We start from the raw sequence: 26,349 nt of genomic DNA on the forward strand, positions 1-26,349 counted from the left end.
TTGTCATATTATATGAATCGTCCCTTAATAGTTCATAGACGCTGCTATATTTTGTATGTTTAAGGCTTGTATATGTAACGGGTGTAATAATAACTTTTATTTTAATGAAATTCCTGCTAAAATATGTGTATAGTTTTTGGTAAATGTCCTGCAATGCTGAGTCCAACAGTGCCATCTGCTGGTATGGGGTGGGGTTTGGTTTTGGCTTCTAACATGTGACTAGGAGGCGGGGTTTGTTGTCAGTTTTACCAGAGTACTACAAAAAGATCAGACCCAGCAGAAAAAAGCTAATGTTGTCACTCCATTTGCAGAACTGTAATAATAAAAACCTCATCATCCAGTCCAGCGTGAATGTGGATCTTTGGTGGGACACGTACAACGCGGTTACATATAAGTAACCTGTGTTGTTATGAAACTGAAAAATAAATGTTTAATAAAATAATATGCTCTATAACGTTTACAAAGCATAGTACTGAAAAACAAAGCTACACATTAGGCGTGGTTAGCGACATAGTACTGAAAAACAAAGCTACACATTAGGCGTGGTTAGCGACATTGTGTGGTCTGTGAAGCCCTTTGAGACTCTTGATTCAGGGCTATACAAATAAACATGACTATAAAAGATAGTTAAGTTTAACTTACTTTTGGAAGATGGGCTTCATGAGTTTAGCGACTTCGTCCTCCGTGGTAAAAAGTGTCAGAAAAAAAGCGATCCAACCATTTTCTCAACCGCATCAAGCTTTCTTATTCCACTTTCATTTCAAAAGAAATGGCTCGCTTTTTCTTTACACTTCACACCAACCGTATTGAATGGATGAACGAGATATTAAACATTAAAAATGTCAAAGTTCTGAATGTGCTGGATAATACAGTATAGTATGTTTACATACAAACCAGGAAGTAGAAGCCCGTTTTCTTCTTCGGGGTGGATGCTGGGTGAGCTCTCAGAGCCTACACGGCGAAAAAAGCTCTACAGTAATGTCCTGTACTCGGAAAAAGGTGCACACAATACAAAATCCAACTTACAGGAATGTCCAAGTATTTTTTGACATCCCGAAGAAAATGTTCGTATCTACCGTTTTTCGTAAGTCGAATGGTCGTAAGTAGGAGCGTCTGTATTTTAGTCCTTATGTGTAATAATTGAGCACTAGAGGGCTCTGCGTTGTCTGGTACTGGTAATTCTCGATCTGTAATTTTTCCAAAATAAAAATTAACATTAGTATGATAGTTCATAGTATGATAGGAAAACCCTGGTATTGAAAGCAATGTTTGTTTTTCACTGGTGAAAGTTTTGTACCACTAGGAGGCAGTAAATATTACACACCGTCCCTTTAAGAGTTGTTAAGGAGTAATTGTTTTCAAAAATGGTCAATTTTACATGTATAATTGCTCTTGTTAAAAAAAACATTGTTTTGTGGAAAATGTTTAAAGAAGATGTAAAAGAATAAGTTTTTCTTATGTTACCGTCACAAATTGAAAAAAAAGCTATTTGACTAAATGGGTTTTTTTAAGACTCAACATTTTAGTTGGCTGATTTTACGCTAAAGTTAGCAGACTTAAAATTGAATTCCAGCTGATAGTGATGGTTGCGTTCAGGTACAAACATTTTTGGGATACTGTTTCAATGGAATCTTGGTTAGCTTGAACAAGCATTTATTATTGGATGTTAAAAAAAAAACATACAAACGTATATTCTTGAATTTCATGTAAACATAAAAATATTTTCAGTTTAGATACAGCACATTTCTGATCATTTCCCCAGCGTTGAAAAAAAATCAGCTCGTTGAGATGAGTGTGACCTGTTTGTAAATGTGCTCTTTAGCACGAATACCCGAGGAAACGGTCATTTTTTTGAGTTTATTCCGAAACCCGTCTTTTATACCTAAAGAGATTCATGCTTTATTGCAATATGCTAATCAGTCTTGCAGACAACCAAGTGAAATGTGTTTTCATGACCATAAATACGCGATTTTTTTTTTTTTTTATGTTCCTCACCTACGGACATATTACCACGTTCTTTGGAAAAGCTTCCAAAATACAATTACTGACCACATCTCACGATTTAAAGACTGGTCAAATGTTGATTACCTCACATGTGCCTCTAAAACAGGGTTTCTCAACTGGTGGGATGCAACGGACCTTTTTCCAGTGGACAAAATAATGTTAAAAAGCAGTATATGGGGATAATGTTGCTTTATCTTATTCCTCTTCAGTCAATTGGCACGGTCTTTTTGTTTGATAGGGACGGCATCTCATTTTATTGTGATTTTGTCTGTTTTATTTCCTTTTTATAAACCATATGAAGGGTTTTGAGTTTTTGATAAGGAGAAAGGATAAGGTGACAATGATAGAGTCAAAGAATGAAAGATTGCAAAATACAAAAATATTGCATGAGTGTTTGACACTGAAGCGATGCTTAAAGGTACAGTAAATGATTTTAAAAAGTTTGATCTGTTTTTACCAGTATATTCTTTATCTACGCAAATGAAGCTGTACAGAATTTGAAACGCTTACTCTCTGCCACCATCTCCTGGCTTGAAGTCCTGACTGCAGCCTTAGATCATTCATGATGCGTGTGCAAGTACATGCATTTTTCCTACACGTGCTTAACTAAACAATTCTTTTAATCTTTCTTGGGGTTTGTGTTGCTTTTTGGACTTAATCAGAAGCAAACATTTTCTTATTTTCATGCTACACTGTCAAATGTCCCAAAAAAAAAGAAAAAAAAGAAAACCTGTGTGGTGAGCATGATATCACTCCAGCACTCCTCCCAACCCCAATTCCCTGAACATATTGTGTTCTGCCCCGAACATCTCTGATAAAAGTAAGACAAAAGCAGATTGTTGCGATGGAAAATAAAGCATAGGGGCTCTTTGAGCTCAGTTGAACATTATTAACACATATTTGATAGAGAGAATTTTAACTTTTTAAAAAAACACCTCAAATGACACACCCTACCTTTATATACTTTTGTTCTTTTGGTATATGTTTTAAAAATATTTTGGTTACATATGTCTTTTAATACGTAGCTCTTTTACCAGAGTTATAGGGGGTCAGCTTAGATGTGATTTAGGCTTATATGCGAGTAAATACAGTTCCTGTAGTAATATTGGTTTTGCTGGTTAGTTTGTTTTTGGAAAAAAGGGTGAATATGTATCTGCTTTAAACTGTACTATCCTTTCACTCAATAAATTAAGAAGTAAAAAATCCTTCTTGAGTTTGGTCGCATTTTGTTATAAGGGTGGGATGCTGGGTCCACAAGTCAGACCAGTTAAGGACCACTGCTCAAGATGTTTTTTCCGCTGTAACCATCCCGAATGAGGAGCTCCTTTGGATTGTGTTTAAATAATAAAAGTGCGCATTGCAGTTCCAGTCGTAGCAGGAAATCGTCCATGTTTGGTGGCTTTTGTTTACGCTGGGGATGAAGAAGCGTACTGCTGCAGTAAGAGCCCGTAACAGGCGGCGCACACCACCTCGGGCAAGATGGACGACGGCAACGGCAGCTCGTTGGCCACGCAGCCCTCGCAGAAAACCCCCTTGCAGTTCTTGCATTGTCGCTAGAAAACAGGAAGCAGGGGTAAGTAAGATCTTCCACATTTAGGGCCGGGTCGAATATGTTAATCATTACGTTCGGGTTGATCCGGGATATTCTCTTGCCTGACCTTTTCAAATTATTTATAAAAATGTATTTACCCCTCACAGGTGACATCACATTGCATTCCCCGGAAGTATGAGCGCCATAACGGAAGGCAAAAGTAATTGAGCAGACGGCAGTTGAAGTAAAACAAATATCAATAACTACAACGGAAGAATATAAATACGACTTATTACGGTGATGATTTCTTGCTGTGCCAATGGGCAAGGTTTTAAGCCCACTTTTGGCCCACCTGCATTAGATGCTTTGGCTCCCCTCATAGGAGGGTCTTCCTTGGAACTAAAAAAAAAAAATCGATGACACGGGATACAGCAGGGGTCTGCAGACATTTTTAAGCCGAGAGCTACTTGATGTTACTAATTAGTGCAAAGGGCACCCAGTTGATTTGCATTTCTAAAATAACATGTTTTAACCTTGTTACTATGGTACTACCAGGGTGATTATTGGATGTAGTGTTAAATACACTCGGTCAACCACTCAAAAAATATTTTTACTAGAAAATCATAATGACCCAGCGCTGCCGTTAGGGGGCTCCATGGGACACCATGTTGGAGACCCTCGGGTTAGGAATATATGCAACTCCAAGAGTATTCGATTTTGCCCCAGGCCCACCTAGTTACCGCATTCCTGCTTTTTTTTTTTTCTCGGGCTCAGTCCCTCAAATCAAGTAAATTTGGAGGGATTTAATACCCGCGGGCCCGTGTTCAGGCAGGATTTTTTAGGCGCAATCTTGCCTCTGAAAGGAACTACTGTACTGACTGATTTCTTATATTTTTGAGAGATTTTACAGAAAATAAAACTGTGCTCTGCTGCCATCTTGTGACCACAGCTTGCAACTAATCTGGCGGCAGTGGCTCAGGAGGTAGAGCGCTCGTCTTGAGATAGCAGTTCGGCTCCTCCGTGTTACATGTCAAAGTGTCCTTGGGTAAGACACTGAACTCCTCATGCCCCCAATAAGCAGGTTAGCGCCTTACATGGCTGCACGGCCGCTATTAGGAATGTGAAGCACACAGTAAAGCGCTTTGGGAAGTCTTGACTTGAAAAGCGCTATATAAATGCAGATCATTTCATTTCATTAGGTGACGGATTTTTCAAAATAAGAATTAAATGTATATATACCGGAGCCATATCCCCCTAGTTCTGGGGTGGGGAACAAGTTTGACACAAAGAGCCGAATTTTTTAACTGTGAGAATCAAAGAGCCACACCACGCACTGACCTGCCATGACAGACACATACACACAAAATTAAAAAAATATTATTTCCCATAACACACTCCTCTCCTTACAAAAGTATTGTTCTTGTGTTGATTTCAAGGAAAGTGTCCATCCTCAATACACACACAAAAACTACACATGAAACAAAGCAAAGAGCCACAGTATATAGAAAATATGATGAGGCAAAGAGCCGCATTCTTATTGGCCAAGAGCCACGTGTTCGCCACCCCTGCCCTAGTTGGAGGTGGCTAGAGTCAAAAACACATTCACATTTTTGACTCTTTCTGGGAGATTGATACAGAGGAGGGGATTCCCATGTTATAAGTCTTAAGTATGACCCGGTCGAGGCTTGAACCAGCAACCTCCCAATCTTGGGACGGGCACCCTACCCCCAAGGCCAACAAGCTGGTACAAAAAAAAAGAATTAAAAAAAAAAACAAACAAAACAAAAACTTACCTTTGTCTTAAAAAGGGAGTTTTCCTCCTCACACATGCTGCACACAGAAGCTTGACTGATATTCACAAAGGACTCAGCCTGTACACAAATGGATAAACAAAAGCCATTCATTACTACTAACTCGAGTATTGCTTGCCTTTTTTTACATTATATCTCATTTTAAATAAGTGGCAATCAAATTTTATTGATAATGTAAAAGAAAAAAAAGAAAAATAACATGAATTACAATTCACATCAAACATTTTATAAACAAAGTCTGAGGAAAAACATATATATATAAATTCAAGGTTAGGGGAAAAAACCCATTAGCTAAGTGACAAATTTAGCTGAAACTTATTTTGACAGTCAGCTTTTGTGTGAAAAAAAAAAAAATATTTTTTTAGTTATGAAAAACAGACAGATTTAAATGATGATTGACACATGGGTTAGGAAATGAAACGGCGGTATATATATATATATCTAAGCATGCACCGGGCAATACTTCTACGGGGGAAAATCGATTCTGCGGCTGCTAACCTTAGTTGCTAGACCTGTTACGACTCAATATTGATCCATTTATAAGACGCACTGTATTACAAGACACGTGGTCAGCTTTTAATAAAAAAGAAGGCTTTTTAGGTGCGCCTTATAGTGTGGAAAATATGTATATATATATATTTCAGAAAAAAACTTACTTCTTCATCTGATTGGCAAAGGGGCCTTTAGAAAAAAACAAAACACACAAATATATTTACAAAAACAGCAAGTAAAATGTCAGCCCTGTTAATGAAAGTACATACAAGCTGGAGTTTGGACTGTTTTTATCCTCAGACATATCCTGGAAGTCTTTCTTCACAACTGGAGATCCCGAGTGAGGCTGCAAGACAAACAAAAAATAAAGATAAAAATAAAAAAAAACACAACATTGGCACGTATCAGAGTGTAAGCATACTACTTGGGGGAGGTCCTCAGGGACCACGCGCTTTTTCCTTTGCTCCACCTCCAGGTTGGTCCTAGCACAGGACGGGAATATAAAATTTGACATCCAGTTGTCAAACAAATACAGGTTAAATCCGACTAATGACTTGCGAGACGTACATCCGCCCACTTTTAAATCAAAGTCTGACACTGTACTGCGTAGCAGCCCGGCATCACAAGGGACACTTTTGGGAGCCAGCCAGTACAGCATCCCACCACTCTATTCAGTATAGTATGCCTTGCTAAAGTATTGGCTACACCCAATAACTTTTTGTCATTTTTCAGGCTCCAAACTTTGTGGTTACTACACCTGTGCACAGACTGTGTATACATCTGCCTTTATAGAACAGTGTCAAGAAGAAAGGCCTTTCTGAAAGAAAACAATCAAAAAGGCCTGTTAGGTGTTTGCGAGAAGCTACATGGGAGAATTATTATTTTTTGGGGGGCTAAATGCAAAGCATTATGTTTGGCCCAAGAGTAATTTTGTACATTACCCTGAAAATGCCAACTGTCAAACGGAAGTGCGTTATCAAGGTGCCCTTTGTGTTACTCCGTGCCCTTGAAATTGCTCTTGGCCTCAAAAAGGTTGGAGACCCTCTTGCTATAGAGCATTTGTGAAAATATTTAAAAAATGCTGTGTATAAACAATCACCATCAAACCTTATGGAACTGGAGCTGTTTTGTAAGGAATATCATAATATAATATAGGCATTTTTTTTCCCAAGCTGTGCAAAACATACCCATAAAGACATGTGGCTGTGATCGCAGAAAAGGAGGTTGCACAAAGTATTAACTCAAAGGGGGCCAATATTTTTGCAACTCCCACTTTTCATCTATCCATTATCTGCACCACGTATCTTCAGTAGGGTCACGCGGTGCTGGAGCCCACCCCAGCTATCTTGGTGCAGTGGGCAGGGGACACCCTGAAGTGGTTGCCAGCCAATCACAGGGCCCAGAGACAGACACCTCACTCGCTCATTCACAGCTAGGGGCAATTTGAACCAGCCAATTACTGCAACCTCCCTGTGTGGAGTTTGCATGTTCTCCCCGTGTGTGCGTGGGTTTCCTCCAGGCACTCCAGTTTCCTCCAGCATTCCAAAAACATGCTTGTAAGGTTAATTGGCCCCTAGCTTTCACTTTTTTTAATTTGCAAGCACAATATAAAATGTTGATTAAAATCGGTTTGTTTTCACATTTGTGTCTCACATTTTGGTGATTCTTGGCTTTTATGGATGGATTTGAAACCTGAAATAAGGCAATATGTCAAAAGGTTTTTGGGGCGCCAATACTTTTGCAAGGCACTGTAAATACCAATTCCGCAGCAGATGGCGGCATTGTGATGGATTTATACCGGTTGGTAGGAACCGACCCCGGTCGTAGGTCGGAAGTTGTACACAAGAAGTCATTCTTACCACGTTGCACTTTGGGGGGTTACCTGTGTCTCCGGAGCTGCTCCAGCTCCACCTCCAAGCTTTCGATCTTGTCCCCAAACTCACGCTTGAAAAGGCGGTTGGCCTCCAGCACTGCTTCCTTTTCCCGGTCTGCCTGCTTACATCTTTTTTGGGGGGTTTAGGAATGGGAATGGAGGGACGCAAAACAACTTTCAAATGAAATAAGCTGAAAAGGAAGACGGTGAAAGCAAAGGATTGGTGCAGAAATGGCATGTGAATACGGAAGAGTGGGTGCAGGATGAAAACGATCGTGTTGGGGGGGAAAAAAAGACGGAAACTCAAAGAGAAGTTTTGCCCAAGGAAAATGTGGAATTTGTCAAAAAATAACTTGTCAAATAAGAATTGTGTAATTACTTTTAAAATTTTAGTTTATATTCTTTACATTTTTGTTTTGCTTTAATTTTATCTTGAATCTGCCAAGATTAATGCCATAATATCATTAATGTCGATTGATTTTTTTTTTTTTCAAAGTTGATTTTTTTTTTCCCAGGGGCCTAAAAGTGCGTCGCAGACCTGTTTTTAGAAGGTGGCGGGCCTTTGCCTTGGCAAAATGTTGAGAAGAAAAAACGAAGGGTCGATTACACCCCATTAACAGTAGATGACGATAATGCCCAGCACGATATTTTCTTCCAGTTTTCTCAATCTATGCGTTTGAAAAAGGACCACATCTCATTTTATTGTGATTTTCTTTCTTTTTTTTTTGCCAATAATGATGGGTCCTAAGAAAGTCAGTGATAAGAGGAAGGGGAAGTGGAAAACTGTGACAACAATGAGCAAATCAAAGAAAGAAACAATTTGGAAATATGAAATGCTGTACGAATATCAGCCGTTGAAGCAAAACTGGAAGGTACAACACATTTCTAGCCTTTTACCAGTAAAATAATCCTTGTTAACTACATAATTAAATAATCATAGATGTTTAGGTACACGCTTTATTCATATTTTTTATTTATTTTCATACGTGGCTAAATTAAAGCAGTTTTATGGGATCCATTATATGCGATATAAGCTTATATGGGAGTATAATTGGTACTTGGAGTTGTTTTGGTTTTGCTGGTAATTATTTTTTTTTTTGGGATAAGAAAAAAGAATAGAGGAATAAATCCTACTGTCTACGCTTTGAACTGCACAATACTTTCATTTGATAATTTTGAGGAGGGGAATTTTTTTCTTGATTTTGGTTGCAGCAAGTAATTAAGGTGCAATGATGGGTCTTGAAGTCATACCAGTAGAGAACCGCTGTTCTCGACTGTAAGCAAGCATATGAGGGAGTCGGCTGTATTTTAGTCGATGGTTTTATTACGCCTAATGGTTACAGACAAATGTTGACAGACAGCTCTAAAATCCAGAAACCAAATCATCTGTGTTCTTCTTGACCACTTCTCTGGACTGCTACCCTGGCATATATGAAGGGGGCACTCATGGCCGCATCTGACCAGAAAAAGCACAAAGCGCGAGGGGGGAGGATTTCCTTAAAAGATGCATTGAGTCCGCTCAGGTCGAAGCCGGTTGGAAAAAAAAAGGGAGGGATCTCCTTTGTTTGGTTACGTCAATGTTAGACTACTGCTGCAGCTGCAGGAGCTTCCCTGCGGTGGAGTTAAGGTTCCTGGCCTGCTTCAACAAATGTTTCTCGCTGAACATTAAGTGGAAAGGGAATCAAAATAAAAGTGGTGGAATCAGGGAGTAAGGTTGTGAATGGAGGTAGACAACAGGAGAGTTTTAAACAAACAGCCAGCTGGAGATTTTGTAGGCGGGATGCCGTTTCGTACGGGGGGATTTACCTGCTCTCCAGCTGCTTGATGGTCCCTGACATTTGGTTGAGTTTGTCCTCCAGACGAGCTATGACATCGCTCTTCTGCTTGGAGCTTGTGTCGGCGCTCTGAAGAGAAAACAAATCCACTTTATTTGGATGTCCACTACGACCTGACAGATGCCATCCGAGTTTTTTTAAGTCAATATGAGGGTAATTACACACCATTTTTTAAAATATACACAGAGAGGAGATATGGCAAAAAGGGAACGCCTTTATTGCATTCGGGACACCTTCAAAATTCCAGAAACAATCAACATTGGCCTTTAGACTGTCCTCAAAACAACTCATGATATCTCGTGATGGTCGCCCGCCCCGGCTCACTCAGCATAACAGCTTGTGACCTCCTGCAACAACATCATCCCACAACTTCCGCCAGATACCCTCACACTTATCATTAGTTATTATCCACCTTCCACAATAATGACACCACCTTTTCTTACCAATTGACAGACACTTAAACAAGTTGATTTTATTGCGATAAACCAGAGATGCAAAACAGTTCTCTTCCGAATATCACATTTATTGAAAACTGTTATGTGCTCTACCATAAACCTTAGTACGCTAAAATGACCTGTCAAAAACAGATAAGACAGAAGATGAATTCAGAAGATAAGGTGTCAATTCGCCAAAGTAAATATTTTTGACTAACTGGTCCTCAAAAGTGATTTCCATAGTTTTACTGTTCTGATACATTCCCCAAAAATGAGATAAGAAGTAATTTCAGTCACATTTGTGCAAGTGGCACATAATAGAGGGGGAGGGGTGGGGACATTTTTCATGACATGTATGTTTTTGGTGTTGGATTTCATCAGATGAATTTCCCCCCAAAATGTGACTTTTACTCCAGTGCAACTTATAGATGTTTTTCCATCTTAAATATGCATTTTTTGGCTAGTGCGATTTAACATCCGCAGCCATTTATCATCCCAAAAATGGAGTAATTTAATAATAGATCGCTTTTTAATCTCTGCAAGATAAGACTAAATGTCCACTGACCTGCGACTTGTGGCTGAGCTGCTGGTTGATAAGGCCTAGGTCCTCCAGTTGCTGCCGGAGCTCCACCAGTGCATCCTGCTTCTCGCAAACGTCCTTCTCCAGCATCTTCATGGACAGCTCCATCTCCTGCTTCATACCGATCTGCACCTCCAGTTCCTTCTCCACGTCCTACGCAGACAACAAATAACTCAGTAGGGAGTGGTTTAGGGACCACATATGAGGTTTAAAGTTGATGGGAGGCCAATATAGGTCTTTTGCATTTTTAGTAAAAAGCAAGCCAATTTCATGTTATTGTATTTGTTTTTCAGAGACTTAATTAAGCGGAACACTGTAAGCCTTGCTGTATCGGCGTTACCTTATCGCAGTTTCAGTGCCTCATGGATATTCATTGTGCATTATGTTCTGCATTCTGATTGGCTAAACAGTCGCCCAGCCGCCTTTTTTGCCTGTGTCTGTGCTTTAATGACATTGCGTTCTAAGTTGAACGCGGACGTAGGATATATTCTATATATATATATATATATATATATATATATTGTAAAGCAATAAGCCTGACTTCAAAGTAACTCAGAACTTTGGAATGGCTGGAACGACTGTGTCTCCCTTTGGACGGTTCCCGAATGTACTAATTCACCATGTACCATAATGAAATAATATGATAACATATAATAGACAAATAATGATAACATGAAGTTTTAAATGTAATTAAAACATCTAAGGCTATGTATTGATAAAATCATGTTTTCATTGTTAGTAATTATGTTGATTGGAGGGGCATTCTGAGGTACAGAATATTACGCAAATTTCGCATTTCTTTGACTTTTTAACAAGTTTAGCATCTTCAAACACTGTCATCTGATCCTTGTAGTCTCAGAGATCTGAGACCACGCCCAAAAAGGCATGATCTGGGCAAGCGTCCCAGGTCCATATAAAAAGAGGAGCTGATAGATAGCTCGCTCTCTTTTCAACTTCCCCGCATGACAGCCGCGCCAGGCGGCCGTGCACTGCGGCCCTGGGTTCAGCATGTGGGCCATACGTTGAGACCATATGGAGCACGAGATCAAATCTTTCCACAACAACAAGTAAGAGAACGTTTGAGATTTAACACCATAATTGCTGGTTCTTGGGATTATGCGTTTTCTCTGTACAAGGGAATCCCCCCAAATTGACTATCATTATAGCGGGAAACTTTATTTTGTGCTAGTAACTACCAGACTTTCAGCGGTCGAAAACTCCCATAATCTCTGGCGCTCCTCCCATCATTAATTCTCTGTGTTAATAAATTGTGTGTGTGTATTTCAATCGACCTGGTTTATTGATTCTTTTTTCTTGGGATTAGTAATTCATATCAGAACTCAAAATAACTTAAAGTAGTCACGTAATTCCATTTTTTTGTCGTTGCAGGAAATTCTAGCATCCTTCAGAGAAAATAAATATTTATGGTGGCGCACAAGCAACACCAAGAGGCGAATTCGTTTACTGAATGCAGTAAATAAAAATCTGTTTATATCCTAACGATTTTCAAAATTAAAGCGAGAAAATCCCTACAACATATATATATTTTAGTGCGATATGGCTCTTTCAACATTTTGGGTTGGCGACTCCTGCCTGAAGGAAGGCAAATGAAGTTTTTCATAGCGTCCAAATGATGGAGAGAAAGTATCAGGAGAAGTGAAAATAATTTCCACTCCTTAGTTCAATACATGCAAAGTTTTTTTAAAAATTAGAATTTGACAGTAGAGAACTTATTTGTAAAAAATAAATAAATAAATAAAACCTTTATAAAGTGCAATACTTTTATTTGACAAACAAATGCTTGAGCCTCTAAATTGGGTTTGTTCTTTAATTTCAATGCTTAAGAGTATTTGATAAATAACGTTTATACTTAGTGGGTTTTGACAACCGCAGAACCCTTTAGGAACGTAACACCCTCGAAAATGGTGGAAATACTTTATCATAATTGACTTGAATTTTTCTTTTTTAATCGGGCCCTTAAAGTTAATGCAAATAAGAGGATTTCAAATGTAATGAGGAATCGTAGTGCAAGAAAAAGAACAAGCGAGAAAGATTAGACTCTTCTCAATTTGTTCACGAGAATTCTGAAGAATTGGAAACCCACCAGCCGAAGGAGTGTCTCCTCCTTGAGCTGCTTGCGCGTTTCTCCCAGCGCTGGCCCGTCGGACGTCACAGAATCGCTTCTCAGCGCCTGGTGCAGTAGAAAACGCACGAGGATGAGAAAAAACGAGACCAATTAGGACGCTAAAGTATCACAAGGTGACGACTCGCCTTCCTGTTAGACTCCATTTGAAATGAGCTCTCCTCTTTCACACGCTCGACGTCTTCTTGTAGCGTAATGATCCTGTTGTTCGCTACCGCCAGCTGCACAAATGCCACATTTACAAGGAAAAATCGTAAAGCCATTTGTGTACATTTATTTTGGGACTAGGATTCTAAATTCTCTCACCTCTTCTGTGAGCTTCGTGTTGGACTTCTCTAGTGCATCCACTTTAGCTTGGAGGTTATTTACTGAAGCGCTACATACGACAAAACCATAAAACTTGAGCTTCACTTTTGGCCCACTTTTCAAAAAGTGTCAGGCGCTAGCTAACATGACACACCTCAAATGTCTGTTCAACTCCTCTACGTAATTCTTCTGATCGAGTATGGCGGTGATCTGACCGTCACTGATTGACACAACATGAAAACTTTAGAGGAACTCAAAATCCTTTTTGCTAAACATTTTTAAAAGGCGCTGCACTCACCCTTCTGCACTCTTGCTAGTGTGGCCGCCGTCTTTGAGGTACATTGAGAAATCGATCACGCCAACCTGTGGAGAAAGTGGAAGAATGACTACCAACTGACCACACTGGAAAGAAAAATGAATGCTTATATGTAGAAGAAAGGCATAGTTCAATAACAAATAGCAATTGTACAAGAAAATCAGTATTCTAGTATTAAGGGAAAAAGTAAGAATAATATTTATCTGAAGTAAAATCATCCAAAGCAATTTTGATCATTTTTTAAAATTTATATATTTTTTCTAACCAAATGACATACGAAACATTTATGCTAAAGAAAAAAAAACCATGACCATTTGCCCACCCAAGGATACCTCGCTGTCCAAAAATGAAATTTTACTAAAAAGTCCACGTGTGTAATAGTTGATCACTAGATGGCACTGTTGTCTAATGCAAGGGAAAATCAATGCCACAGAGCACAGCATAGCAGCAAGAGCCAAGAAAAACATGGCAGCAACTTTTTGGCAGGGATCCCACTGTGTAAAAGAAAAACAAATTTCTCGACCTATGAATTTTTGGGGATAAAAATTTGCATTGGTATGATAGTATTTTTGCCTGGTATCCAAATCATCTTTTTAATGAACAAAATATTTTTTTGTAACACTAGGCACTAAGCAGCACAGTGTTAACGCGTGTGCGGCACAGTTCTGAGGTCATGAGATCGAAACCCCAGTGTGGAGTTTGCATCTTCTTCACGTGCTTGCCTGGGTTTCCTCCAGGCACTCCGGTTTCCTCCTCATTCCAATAACATGTGTTGCAGGTTAATTGGCCGGTCCAAATTGTCCCTGGGTGTGACTGAGCGAGTGAGTTGTCTGTCTCTGTGTGCACTGCGACTGGCTGGCAACCAGTTCAGGGTGTCCCATGCCCACTGCCCGATGATTGCTGGGATGGGCTCCAGCACCCCTGCGACCCTGCTTAGGATAAGCGGTGCAGATGATGGATGGATGGATAGGAAGTACTAAACATTACACACTGTCCATTTTAGTTCTATTTTCCCTATTTTGCTGTCGTTTTGACTCGTTTTTCTAGTAAAAAAAGAGAAAAATACTTTCAAAATTGTCTCATCCAGGGGATAATTTTAGTAGAAAACAATTCTTGATATGAAAAAACTGTTATATTACTTTTCTCCATTTAAAAAAAATCCTCTTTTTTGACTCGAGATATTAAAGTAAACAACAAAAATTATACATAAAATTAGTCTAGACGTAAAGCAGGTACAATTTGCCATATTTCAAAGTATTTATTTGTGTATGACAAACACTCATGTAAAATGTGCAGCCCTAATTTTTATTTAAAAATCAGTTTCACTTTTTCTCCGCTCAAACTAAGCATTGTAAGTGACAAACGTTTAATACGTGCGACAATATTAAAATCAATTATTCGCAACGTCAACTATGAACACAATACAAACAAAGAATTTGACAATGTATTTATTCAATATACTTCCAAGTCTGATTCATCATCAGATACACCAAAGAGTTTTTCCCCACATTGTGCTTTTTGTGTTTTTTTTTTCAGAAGGACTTTCTATTTTCTTCATTTTCTATCATTTCTCTTTGGTACCATGACTAAAAAACAAAGTGATAATGAGATTAAATATAATGCGTCAAAGTGTTTGGTGCATATGGGACACTCTGACGCTCATGGGATTTTTTTCAAAAAGCAGCGCTGTTGAACGTGGCCCAACCTGCGAGTCCAAGTCCTCCCCTTTCATGCACAGGTTGGCGTCAATGACGTTGAGCCCGACGAGCAGCCCGGCGATGACGGCGCCCTCTTCTTCCATCATAAGAGCGTTGGGCTCGTAAAACTCACTGCTCGAAATGAAAAAGGTCACACATTTAGTTTATAATGAGCTTGATAGTTAAAGACAAACTGGTGAGCATGTTCTGAACCTTAGCAGGTCCTTTCTGTTGATGATGGTTTTCATGTAGTCTGACAACTTCTTCTGCATCAAGGCGAGTCGTAACCAAGCGCGGCCTCTTCCTAAGGGCGTCCTGTTGGTTACAAAAATCCTTTTCATTTTGAGGTATTTGTAACACCTAAACTAAAGTTTCCAGATTAAAAAAAACAGTTAATATTTTCTTTATCAATCTACCCTGGTCATATCCCTCGAGATTGGTGACCGACAGCAAGACAAAAACATACAAAAACAAAGAAAATAAAAAAGGGAAAAAGTAGCAAAAAAACACACACACAAATTTTTTGGGACCATGGCCAACCCAAATGCCCAAACATCCAAACAAGTTAAGCACCTCAGGACCCAAGTTGATCATGCTTTCATCCCTCCAGATGAAATGGGACACCAGAAAGCAGCCATGTCACTCGGATCAGGGTGGCACAACACACTCTTCTGTTCAACAGCAGAGCCCGACAGCTTTCCCTGGTTTACCCCTGCCGCATCATACAGGTGCCCTGCCCATCCCTTAGAACGCGTCCAAACATCCCACTATCCTTTCACAACACCTCTCCACTCATTCCTATCACCAACAAGAGCTCTAGCTTCCACTATATTTAGACCTCTTTCCTCCAGCACACTCATCACACCATCTTATCTATCCAGGTCAATCACGGCCTTCCTCTTGGTCTCCTTCCATTTACTTCTCCTCTGTAGATCCTCTTCAACATTCGCTCCTCATCCATCCACTCCATGTGTCCAAACCAACCGAGTACTCTCTTATGCACACGCTTGCTCAGTTCCACTACTACTCCAGTTCTGTCTCTTACAATTTCATTTCTCAATCTATCCAATCTTGTCACTCCTAACATACTCCTCAAACACTTCATTTCAAAAACATTTAATTTCCTTCTCAGTTAATATTTAAACAATATTAAATTCTCACATTTCATGTGTCAATAACTCAATGTGGCGTTTTACATCTGCTCCAGCAATGAAACATTTAAACATACTTGAGGCCAGGCAGGTCTTTCACGCTAGCGGTGATTTCCCCGGCTTCGGGTGTCAGCTTCTCCACAAGCTCCAAAGCCCCCCAAAACGATTTGTTCTGGCCCAGAAAGGTCTTTTTGGCTGAAGAAAAAAGAAGCAAGGTTGATATGTAGACTGATACAACAATAATCAAAGGCTTAATAAACTTTGTATACTTTCTAAAGAACAAAAAATATCACACTATGTATCTTTAAAGTCACATTTTGAGAAAGTACAGAGGAAGCATGTTGTTGAGGTTACTTTTCAATCCGTGCTTGAGACAGTGTTCCATGACCACGAAAAACTGCTGCAGGGGGGCGTAGTCCGAGTCCAGTGTGCGTCCCAGGTTGAGTGCAGATTCAATGAGACCTTTGATGCTTAGCTTGGCCATGTTCATCAAGTTAAGCCTCTCAATAGTGATGGGGTCCTTGGGATCTGCGCAAAACACAATATGATACCGGTTACCATAAAATGGAGCCCTCGCCTAGCTAATTTTAGGACTAAACCTCAAATGAAACAACCGTCCATGTATTGGCAAGTAGGCAATAAAAACACACTTGACCAAAGACAAAAACGCCTCAGAATTAATTGTAAGCAGATAGCAGAAGAGACTTTTTTGTTTTGATACCAAGGGCTGCAAAAAAAATTATTATTTGATTATCTAATTCAGCTTTTCAATATTGGATTAGTGGCAAAGAAATCCTTGAATTCTAAAACAGACTTTTATGTGCTATTCATATTGTAGAAAAAATGTTATATAACAATACATGTACTGGTAAGTTTCATAACGTATCAGAAAATAGGCAAAATGCTATTCTAATATGGGCTGAAACCATGTTCATTTCTCCCAAAAATGTATTTTAACAGAACCCTAGAATTGTATTGCATGTTAAAAATTCAATATTGCAAATGTCAACAATTTGTGAAAAAAAAACAACTTAATACATTTGTAGCAAACGACATAAAAACGTGTAAACTTTGATTAATGAGTTTTCATTAGAATAACAGCCAAAATTTTCATTTTGATTAAAATGAAAGATTTTAGGGACTTCTACCATTGAGCGCAATAAGAATTTCCAAATTCCTACTGATAAGTTTGCAAAATTTGGTGAATTATTGATCAAATTACTGTATCCATCCGATTAACCAGTTATCAAAGGTAGTTTATGTTTGATTATATAATCAATTATTTGTTGCACCTTTACTTCCAACCTTACTTCAACGTACAATAAATGTCTAACTTCCTACATTACGGCCAAACTTTTGACTGTGTTGATGCAGCGAATGCAGCCAATGGATAACAAAATTGCTTTTCAGGCGCACATAAAAACGCCAAACTGGGCAGAAATTTGAAAGTGTGCCTTAAAACACGATGCGCCAGATATACTGCAGAAAACTGTGGGTAAGATTGGAAATGCATACAGTATTTGTATTTGTGCATTATTTCCATATTGGACCAAAGATTGATGAACCGATTATATACGTTACATATGTATGTATGTATTTGAACCCGGGTTGTGGCGGTGAAGGCGCCGACACTTTACCAGTAGACCTCCGGTGGTACAGATAACATACAAAAAGGCATTATAGCAGAAAACAGAAAGTCTTGCAACAAAATACTAAACAAGCTCTTTTACATATGAGTACATATTAAACAGAGGTTATTGATGCACAGCTGAAAAAGTAGAGGGACTGTTTAACCCAGTGTTTTTCAACCAGTGTGCTGGGGCACACTAGTGTGCCGTGAGACCTTGTCTAGTGTGCCGCTGGAATTTGCCCAATTTTATCTTTCCAAAAAATCAGGCCATTATTCAGTAATTTTGCTATCTTCAAACGAGGAACTAACTGTAATAGTCATCCATATCAGTAGGTGGCAGTAGATTTTTATATACATTTTATATACTAACTATCTGCTTAAGAGGTAGCACAGTACATTTAATAACTTAATTTGTTTAACAAAGCAGTTTAAGATTGCACTGTAAAAATGAAAACATGAATAAAGCATATCCTTCATTTTTTAAAGTATCATTTTCTTCTTTTATATACTAATTATCTGCTTATGAGGTAGTACAGTGAAATATTTGACAAATTCATTTTCAAACATTTTCGACGGACAGTGTGCCTCTGAACTTTTTTTATAAATAAAAGTGTACTTTGGTTCAAAAAGGGTTGAAAAACACTGGTTTAACCTATCAGAATGCACTATGCAAATCATTGTTTCTGGTGAGTACAAATTGTGTGATAATTGAGTTGACTTATGAAAAGGCTTTTAAACTTATTTGTACCACTGGTGGTCTAGTTTAAAGGTGTTAGCACCCTCTCCACCGTGATCCGTTTACACTTTAATCAGATATCGATTGAATAAGCACATACTGTAAGTGTATAAAGAGCCCAACAGTTATACATTTGTTAGTAGTTCTTAATGCAGTCTCATGCCTGCCATATAGTCCGGTGTGCCTTATGTATTTAAAATATATGACAAGACCACTTTTTGGGGGTGCGCCTTCTAATCCAGTGCGCCTTATAGTGCGTAGAATACGGTCATTTGTTAATTTTGAGGGAAGGCGTGGCCTCAGACAAGGAAGGAGCATGTCAGCAACAAGCAGCACATACTCAGCTGCAGCGTCATGGCCATTATTTCCCATTGACATCAAATCCATGGAGACGGCATCCAAAACCCGCTCGTCTTCCTGTTGGGGGTTGAGTAAGTGGTCCTGATGAGCAACCCCCCATGGGAATCCTACCTTCATGAGCCGGCTCAAGATCCGGCGTGAGGGAGATGTCATTGAGCTCGCGCAAGCATAGCCATTCGCCGTCTACTGAGACGCGGAAGTTGCACAGATAAATGGTCTCCCGGGCGGCCTGCGTGATCTTGTCGGTAGTTGGAGTGGGCGTCTCGCTTTGGGGCGTCAGATCCGACATAATGGCGGCAGTGCTGATGACTTGGCAATAAAACACCTAAAGGAGGGAACGCTTGGTCCCAGCGAGGGGACAAAAAGGATGCTTGGAGCAGGTGCCTCTCCTCCTCCTCACAGTGACTGATGCTGCGCTTTCTCAGCCCTCTGACCCCTTCTCCTCCTCTCTTTTTGTGCTAGCGAGGAATTTGAAAACAAGGGCAAAAAAGGATTACCCACCACCCTCCTCCCAAGTTTTATCGGGGCTAGCCGCTGCTGGAGGCACACTGGGTGTTGACCAAGATGGCCGATCGCTGAGGCAGAGGAGGCTGGGTAGCGTCACGTGAGCAGATGGTGCAAGAGAGAAAGAGAGAGAGCAAGAGAGAAAGGGGGAGGGGATAATGATGGTCCCCAGTCAGGGCAATGATGCTAATGATGCTCAGCATCAATGTTCCCTCTAATTTTCAACGGGTCTGAGCATTCACACAAAGTCGGTGTGCAACGCTTGAAACAACAGTGAGCCACCATAATCCCAAGTGTGGCAAGATAATTAATTATCAAACATGTCCAAAACTTGACATCAAGTTACATTTTGCTGAGTTTCCGGCAATGCAAAATGATTTTTCTCTTTTGAATGAATTGACTCATGTACTATTGCAAAGGTTGCACGACCTACAAACGTTGTTTGTTCTTACAATTCTTTCACAAGATTTCCATTTCTTTTTATTTCCTGATATATTTTGTCGCATAATATTAACATTTTTGGGGGCTTATTGAGTCGGTTGCAAGATACAGAACTGTACTTAATCACATTTTTTAGTGGAAGTACAATGTTGGCAACAAGATTCACTTGATATCATTGGAAATTATTTGAATGAAACACAAACTTTTTCTTCTTTTTTCCGTTTTTTTTTTTACTTTTTTAAAATTAAATTCCTTTAAAAAAAATCTCATTGTGTTAATTTTTTCCGAGCTGTTATTTTTTTTCTTTTTTTTTTCTCTGTTTACTTTTTTCCTACATTTCTTTCTTTTCTTTTTTTTCTGGCTTTTTTCTAAATTTTTCCTTCTTTTTTTCTCTTCCTTTTGTTTCTTTTTTTCTCAGCTTTTCACTACTTTTTCATTTTGGTATTTTTTTCTTTTTTGTTCTATTCCCCCCTTCTTTTAAGTCATTTTGTGCATAGCTTTACATAATATTTGGTCATGTTGGGATGAAAGAAGCAAAAACAACCTGAAGAGCCGTTTAGGACCCGAAAGAGTCGGTTCCTTTTAGTGAGCCGAGCCAAAGAAGCCGGTTCTCGACCAACTCTACTAACTTTACTCAACTTCGTTCTACTCTGACTCGACTTCAAAATACTGCATTTAGGACACAACGTCAGGGGAACCCGTGTATTTTTACCTTCATGTACTCTAACTTTGACTTAAGTCGCTTCTTAATTAGTAATTTTGAGCCCTCATTTTTGTGCGCCGGCTAGATTTTCTTGTGTGCAGAGAATGTGCGAGCAGTGCGCAATTGCGCACGCGTGCAGCTTAGAGGGAACACTGCTCAGCATCATTGTAAAATTGATTCAATAACTCATCAGCGGGATAGGTACGTTTTTGTTTGGGATGAACAGAAGGTGACGCTACACCAGGGGTCAGGAACCTTTTTGACTAAAAGACATTTAAAGAAAAATATTTTCATTCTATTTTTTGAGAGCCACACCATATATTTTAAGACAAAATTCGACACCACTACCAAACCTGCTCTTCAGACCAAAGCCAACTTTTCAGTACATATTTTTCACCATGAGACATTTGATGATTTGATAAAATCTATGACATAATTTAGATCTTGAGTAAATTGCAAATATATTTAGTAGATCTGAGCGATACCTGTGTCAATAATTTTTAGGCAAGTATTTCCCCAAAAACAGTAGGTGTTGGGTAAAATGACAATAAAATGTAGTTTAGATTTGCAGTTTCAGAAAATTCTTCCCATAAAATTTTACCGCTGGGAAACACTACCTTTTAAGTTTTTTTTTTTGCATGGCCCATAATTGATACATAATCCTTGCACCAATACACTTTTCATAGTGCCCTGTTTAGGTGTAACATGCACCTGTCCTATTGCGCGTCACCCGTAGGGGGCGATGACGCTCCTTAGGACAATGCCATACAGACTACACCTGCTGCCCTTAATCAAAAGGGAAACAATGCAATGGCAAAGTGAAGCCACGAGAGAGCAGTCTCTACGTCATATTTAGGCGGACTTGTAAAAATGGCAACAATTTCAAGCATTTACAAGCACAAGAACACACTCACATTCACCAAACATTCATTCCACTTCGCTCATTCCAACCTGACACCAAACATTAAGCCCACGGCACAACAAGGAAGATGATAATCTTTGAAAACGTTATTATACTATTTTAATATGATGACTTAACAATTTCCACAATCCACTGTATAAAAATTGTATTACATTGTAACTCGTTAACATGAATGCATTATTTGTGTATTATATTTGTGTTAATAGACAAGAATGTTATCTTAACCACATCAGGCTCTAATCTGGACCGTTTGAATTAATTTTTAGGGGTACACATCGACATCTTAAATATTAATTGTCCACTATCGTCAGACAAATTTCAATAATAATTGATGGTATTAGCAATATTATACTTTTAAAACCTTATGGCTAAAGCATACCTAATATCTAATGTATAATATAAGGAATTGAATTGTCCTTTTTCTCATTGATGAGAATGTTGAGAAAAATTGTATGCAACGAGATTAGACATGGCACGAAGAGGTAAATATGTTGCAAATGTTTTTTTCCGGCCTTTTATTCTGTGGCCCCTGAAATGTGTGATCTTATATAGTCCCGGCTAAATCCTCCTTGGGTCTTTTGCGACTAAGTAATCAACCCTCCTCGCATAGCCTGCCCTGGCAACAGTAACGCCTCTCTTCAGGTCAGCTCTGGCCACGCAGTAAAGACCCTTCACCCCTGACCTGAAGGCGGCGTTACGTTCCTTGAGGAATTCCCGACTTTGCAGGTCATCCAGGGTTTTTGGTTTGGAAAAACCCTGATTCTGATCATGTTGGTAACATTTTCCATACAGGTTTTGATTTAAGATATTACAGTATCAGTGTGTACCTGTAAGTCACGACTCGACTTTTAAACACCTCCAAGCAGGTCTGTTGAAAGCAGTCCTGCAGCTGAGTGAGAGTGCCCTCAGGCCATGTCATTGGCTTAGTCATTCTCCTTAATTATTTTTACTTTAGAGTCACACAAAGGCAAAACATGTTACTACAAAGTATATTGTAACTACCGTAAATTCCGGACTATAAGCCGCTACTTTTTTCCCTAACTTTCAACCCTGCTGCTTATTCAGTGATGCGGCCAATTCATGTAATTTTTCTAACGGCCGCCAGCGGCGCTGGAGTGTTGCTACCATTAACTGCCCTGTCACAGGCACAGTTTGGGATGAAAGTTATATTATTATTATTAAACTGCAATATGTATTCTGTGTAGCACTATTTAGTTACTCTATATAACACGCTACAGTGGGCATTTGCACGTCACACTGGGTATTTGTATATTGTATTCTTTTGGCTTTATTATTGTACTGTTCTCAGCTCAGGGATGCTGCTGGAAATGTGAATTTCCCTTCTGGGATGAATAAAGTATCTATCTATCTAAAGCTTTGAAAACTCTCTCGGTGTACCGTCTTTCTTTGTAAATATGTGTAACCCATGTATAATATGTATTTGCAACTGTAATGTATTTATTTTAGACACTTATTCTGATATGTTTTGCACGGGTAAATGAAAAAGGAGGGGTGGAGCAAACGCGGGGTGACGGGTTTAAGGGGGACCGCTGAAGATGAGGGACAGACAAAAAGAGGGGGTAAAAAGTTGGTTTAAGAAAAACGAGTTGCGTGAGTAAATGTGTTCATCTGATTTAGTCTTCCCACCCTTACCTTTGGAAATATACACTTTTTCCTTGGATTACTTTCAACGGGACCCGGACTCTGCAAGTCTGCATCAAACCTTAAGTACGGGTATCATTTTCTGTTCATTTTTCCGGCTGTGATTTTTGGACTGTGGACTTAAATGAAGGACATTTAGTTTCAATCGCGGGACTTGAAGTCGGGTTTGGGTTAATTTTGTGTTTGTGTTACATTTTTTAATGTGGGCGCATGCGGCTTATATACAGGTGCGGCTTGTGTGTGTACAAAATCGGTTTTCCTCTTAAAATGTGGTGGGTGCGGCTTATAATCAGGTGTGCTCTATAATCCGGAATTTACGGTAGTTAGAAATAATAAATGTATACAATTTTAGGGGATGAATTTAAAAATTAATTGTCTTTGGGGCAGACACTAAAACAATAGCCTCGATAAGCAGGTAGGCGCATTGGATGTGTGACGCCACTATCGGTGTGTGAGTGTGTGTGTAAATGGGTAAAGTCGCCAAGTATTGTTTTTTTTCCACCAATTTTTTTCACTATACCAAGACTTTAGACATCTCCCGACTGGAGAAGAACATTTTCCGCTGGGATTTAGGACTATTCCACAAGAAGACGCCGTTCTTTTGAGTAATAGCCGAATACATTTGAAAAAGTGGGAAGTGCATTGTAAAGCGACTTGGAGCTCCTCAATGACTGGCTAACACGCTTTATAAATGCAGACCATTTACAATTTCAAGTGTTCAAAAATCAAGATAATAAAACAAATTAGGAATTATATTTTCATACACATTGCTAAAAAGGATTTATAAATGTAAGTACAGTAATCCCTCGGTTATAGCGGTTAATGGGAAGCAAAACCACCCGCGAAAAGTGAAAATCAGCGAAGTAGCGACGCCCCTTCAAAAATGCTTAAAAAAAAAATATATACATTTAAAAAAAAAAATTATTATTACTATTTTTTAGACCTGCGAAGCTCTGAACCCGCGAACGTGGAACCGTGAAGTAGCGAGGTCCCACTGTATACAAAACATTTTTGAAACTTTCACGTGACAGAGTCACGTGAGCCAACAAACTTGTTGACGTTAGCTTATAGCCGAGTTAGCGCTGTGACGTTTTACTCGAATTATTGTATTTATCTGCACATTAAGACATACATGTACTTTATATTATTTAAAAAATTAAAGGAGGCATTAAGCTTGTTGTATCAGCTCTCCCGTTAGCATATGTCAGCCACTACAGTCTCGTGACCGCCATTAAACAGTTGAACCGGAAAGGTCAATTCGCAATAAATTGTATTTTTATAAAATGGCTGACCTCGCTAAATAAAGCACGTACTCACTTTTACGCTTCGTTTCAACTCTTTCAATGTGGAAGTCATTCCTGGGCGACAGCGAGGAACCACATGCAGTCTTCCCGAACCTCAAATTAGCTGAGCTCAACGCTTCCTTGAAGTAAATCACCGAGGTCGGCGACAGAGTCTCCTCCGGGCTGTCGTCGTGGTGACGGTATGCTTGTCCGTTCCCCTCCGAGGAACCGCGACCTCCGGCGAAAGGTGACCGCGAGGGAAGCCCCGCGGTCGGCGAATTTCTATCCGCCATCCCGGGTAGGTTACAGTCCTACGGTCTAACTCACTTCATGTGACTAAATGCTATGCAGCTACTAGCTCAGTGGTGGGAGTCGTATACAATGGCTTCGAAACATGCATGAAGCCCGCTGGTGACCCACCGCAATTGGAGAAGACTCCGTTTAATGCCTCAACCGCTCGTACAAATTTAATATGGGGAAATCCACACACACCTCCTTGCTAATCTGATGCTAATTTCACGCGTCATCCGGTGACGACACCCGTTGCCACATCCAATATGGAGGACCACAGACGCAGTTTGGCAAAGCCCCAATATGTACAGCTGGGGTTAGTGAAGTCAAGTCATATTTATTTGTACAATACATGCAGGGTTGGGTGGGGTTACTTTAACTGGATTACTTTCAATTACTTTTGGATTACTCCAACACCAAATATGCTAATAAAAGACAAAATAAACTAAATATGAATACAATTATGACTCACAAGACGTGGTAAGCTTTCTATCCTGGCTTTGATCTCTTTGATGTCCGGCAAAACTAACATAAAATGCGACAGAAACAAAATGAAAAAAAATCCAAACAGCTTGCCAACATCATTTTTGCCGTTCCATGTATTCCGTTACTCCCCAAGCCTGCATAAAATTTAGTAATTTTATTCATATTTAGTTTCTTCTGTCTTTTATTAGCATATTTGGTATTAGAGTAATCCAAAAGTAATTGAAAGTAATCCAGTTAAAGTAACCCTACCCAACCCTGAATACATGTATAGCCCTTAATCACAAGGATTCTCAAAGGGCTGCACAGACTACAGATAATTGGAAACCACAGACTGTTATGACACTATCCCCTGATCTAAAACCTACATGAGGGCAAGGAAAAACTCAAAAACCTCAGCATGAGGAAAATGAAGAAACCTTGAGAAGCGACCATGTTTCTTGGCCAAACCTGCTTAAAGGCGTACTACCTTTTTATGTTATTGTGTGTGAAGCACATTGTAAAGCGCTTTGGGAGGTCTTCATTGACTTAAAAAGCGCTATATAAATGCAGACCATTTACCATTTATTGTTTAGTTGCAAAAAGCCTTCTTTACTTCAACATGCCCAACTTCCTTGATCTTTTTTGGCTTCTTGATTCAATTCCTTTACTTTTAAAAGGATGCAAACAGGCAATAAGACTGCTCTACAACATAAATGACAGGATTTCTGCACAGCGTTCGTACGTGTGCTTGAAAGACCAGCTCGGTAGCCTAGATGGTAGGCGCCCGCTCCGAGACTGGGAGGTTGCTGGTTCAAGCCTCGGCCGATTCATACCTAAGACTTACAACATTGGTACTCAATGCCTCCCTGCTTGGTGCTCGGCATTAAGGGTTGGAATTGGGGGGTTTGGTCACCTAATGACTGGTTGAGTTTAACTGGACTGGTCAGGTGTATCGACATTTCGTTCTGTGTGCATGGTTTCAAAGATTGACAATAAAAGTAAATTCATTCATTTCATTCAAATCATTAAAAATGCTTGAATTTTAATGTTGTGTTTTCAAGGATTGAAAAGTGCCCTTAATATTGAGTGAAGCACTTTTAAATGCTTGAAATTATTACCATGTTTCACGGTAAGTATGCTTTAAAATGATGCAGATGCTACTTTCTGGTGGCGTCGGTT

At 39.4% G+C, this 26,349-nt stretch overlaps 1 protein-coding gene across 5 annotated transcripts; it reads right to left on the minus strand.

Moving 5' to 3' along the window:
* Positions 1-1,636: 1,636 nt before the first annotated feature.
* Positions 1,637-24,947, minus strand: rufy3 (RUN and FYVE domain containing 3). Of its 5 annotated transcripts, none has more exons than XM_088336571.1 (18): positions 24,449-24,947; positions 16,528-16,701; positions 16,251-16,368; positions 15,236-15,337; positions 15,031-15,154; positions 13,308-13,372; positions 13,164-13,229; positions 13,010-13,079; positions 12,832-12,924; positions 12,665-12,751; positions 10,546-10,713; positions 9,518-9,615; positions 7,721-7,840; positions 6,263-6,320; positions 6,108-6,184; positions 6,003-6,027; positions 5,329-5,406; positions 1,637-3,557 (listed from the first exon to the last, which is right to left on the minus strand). In XM_088336571.1, exons 1-18 carry the CDS (start codon positions 24,705-24,707, stop codon positions 3,411-3,413), a joined length of 1,929 nt encoding a protein of 642 aa, XP_088192697.1. In that variant the 5' UTR covers positions 24,708-24,947; the 3' UTR covers positions 1,637-3,410. The 5 variants fall into 5 exon arrangements, with proteins under 5 accessions (XP_088192697.1, XP_088192696.1, XP_088192698.1 ...); XM_088336570.1 differs by having other exon boundaries at positions 6,260-6,320; XM_088336572.1 differs by lacking the exon at positions 24,449-24,947 and adding an exon at positions 19,011-19,596 and having other exon boundaries at positions 6,260-6,320.
* Positions 24,948-26,349: the final 1,402 nt, after the last annotated feature.

This window comes from Urocampus carinirostris, chromosome 5 (assembly GCF_059441175.1).
Source record: "Urocampus carinirostris isolate Australia breed hairy pipefish chromosome 5, RoL_Ucar_1.0, whole genome shotgun sequence".
NCBI classification, from domain to species: Eukaryota; Metazoa; Chordata; class Actinopteri; order Syngnathiformes; family Syngnathidae; genus Urocampus; species Urocampus carinirostris.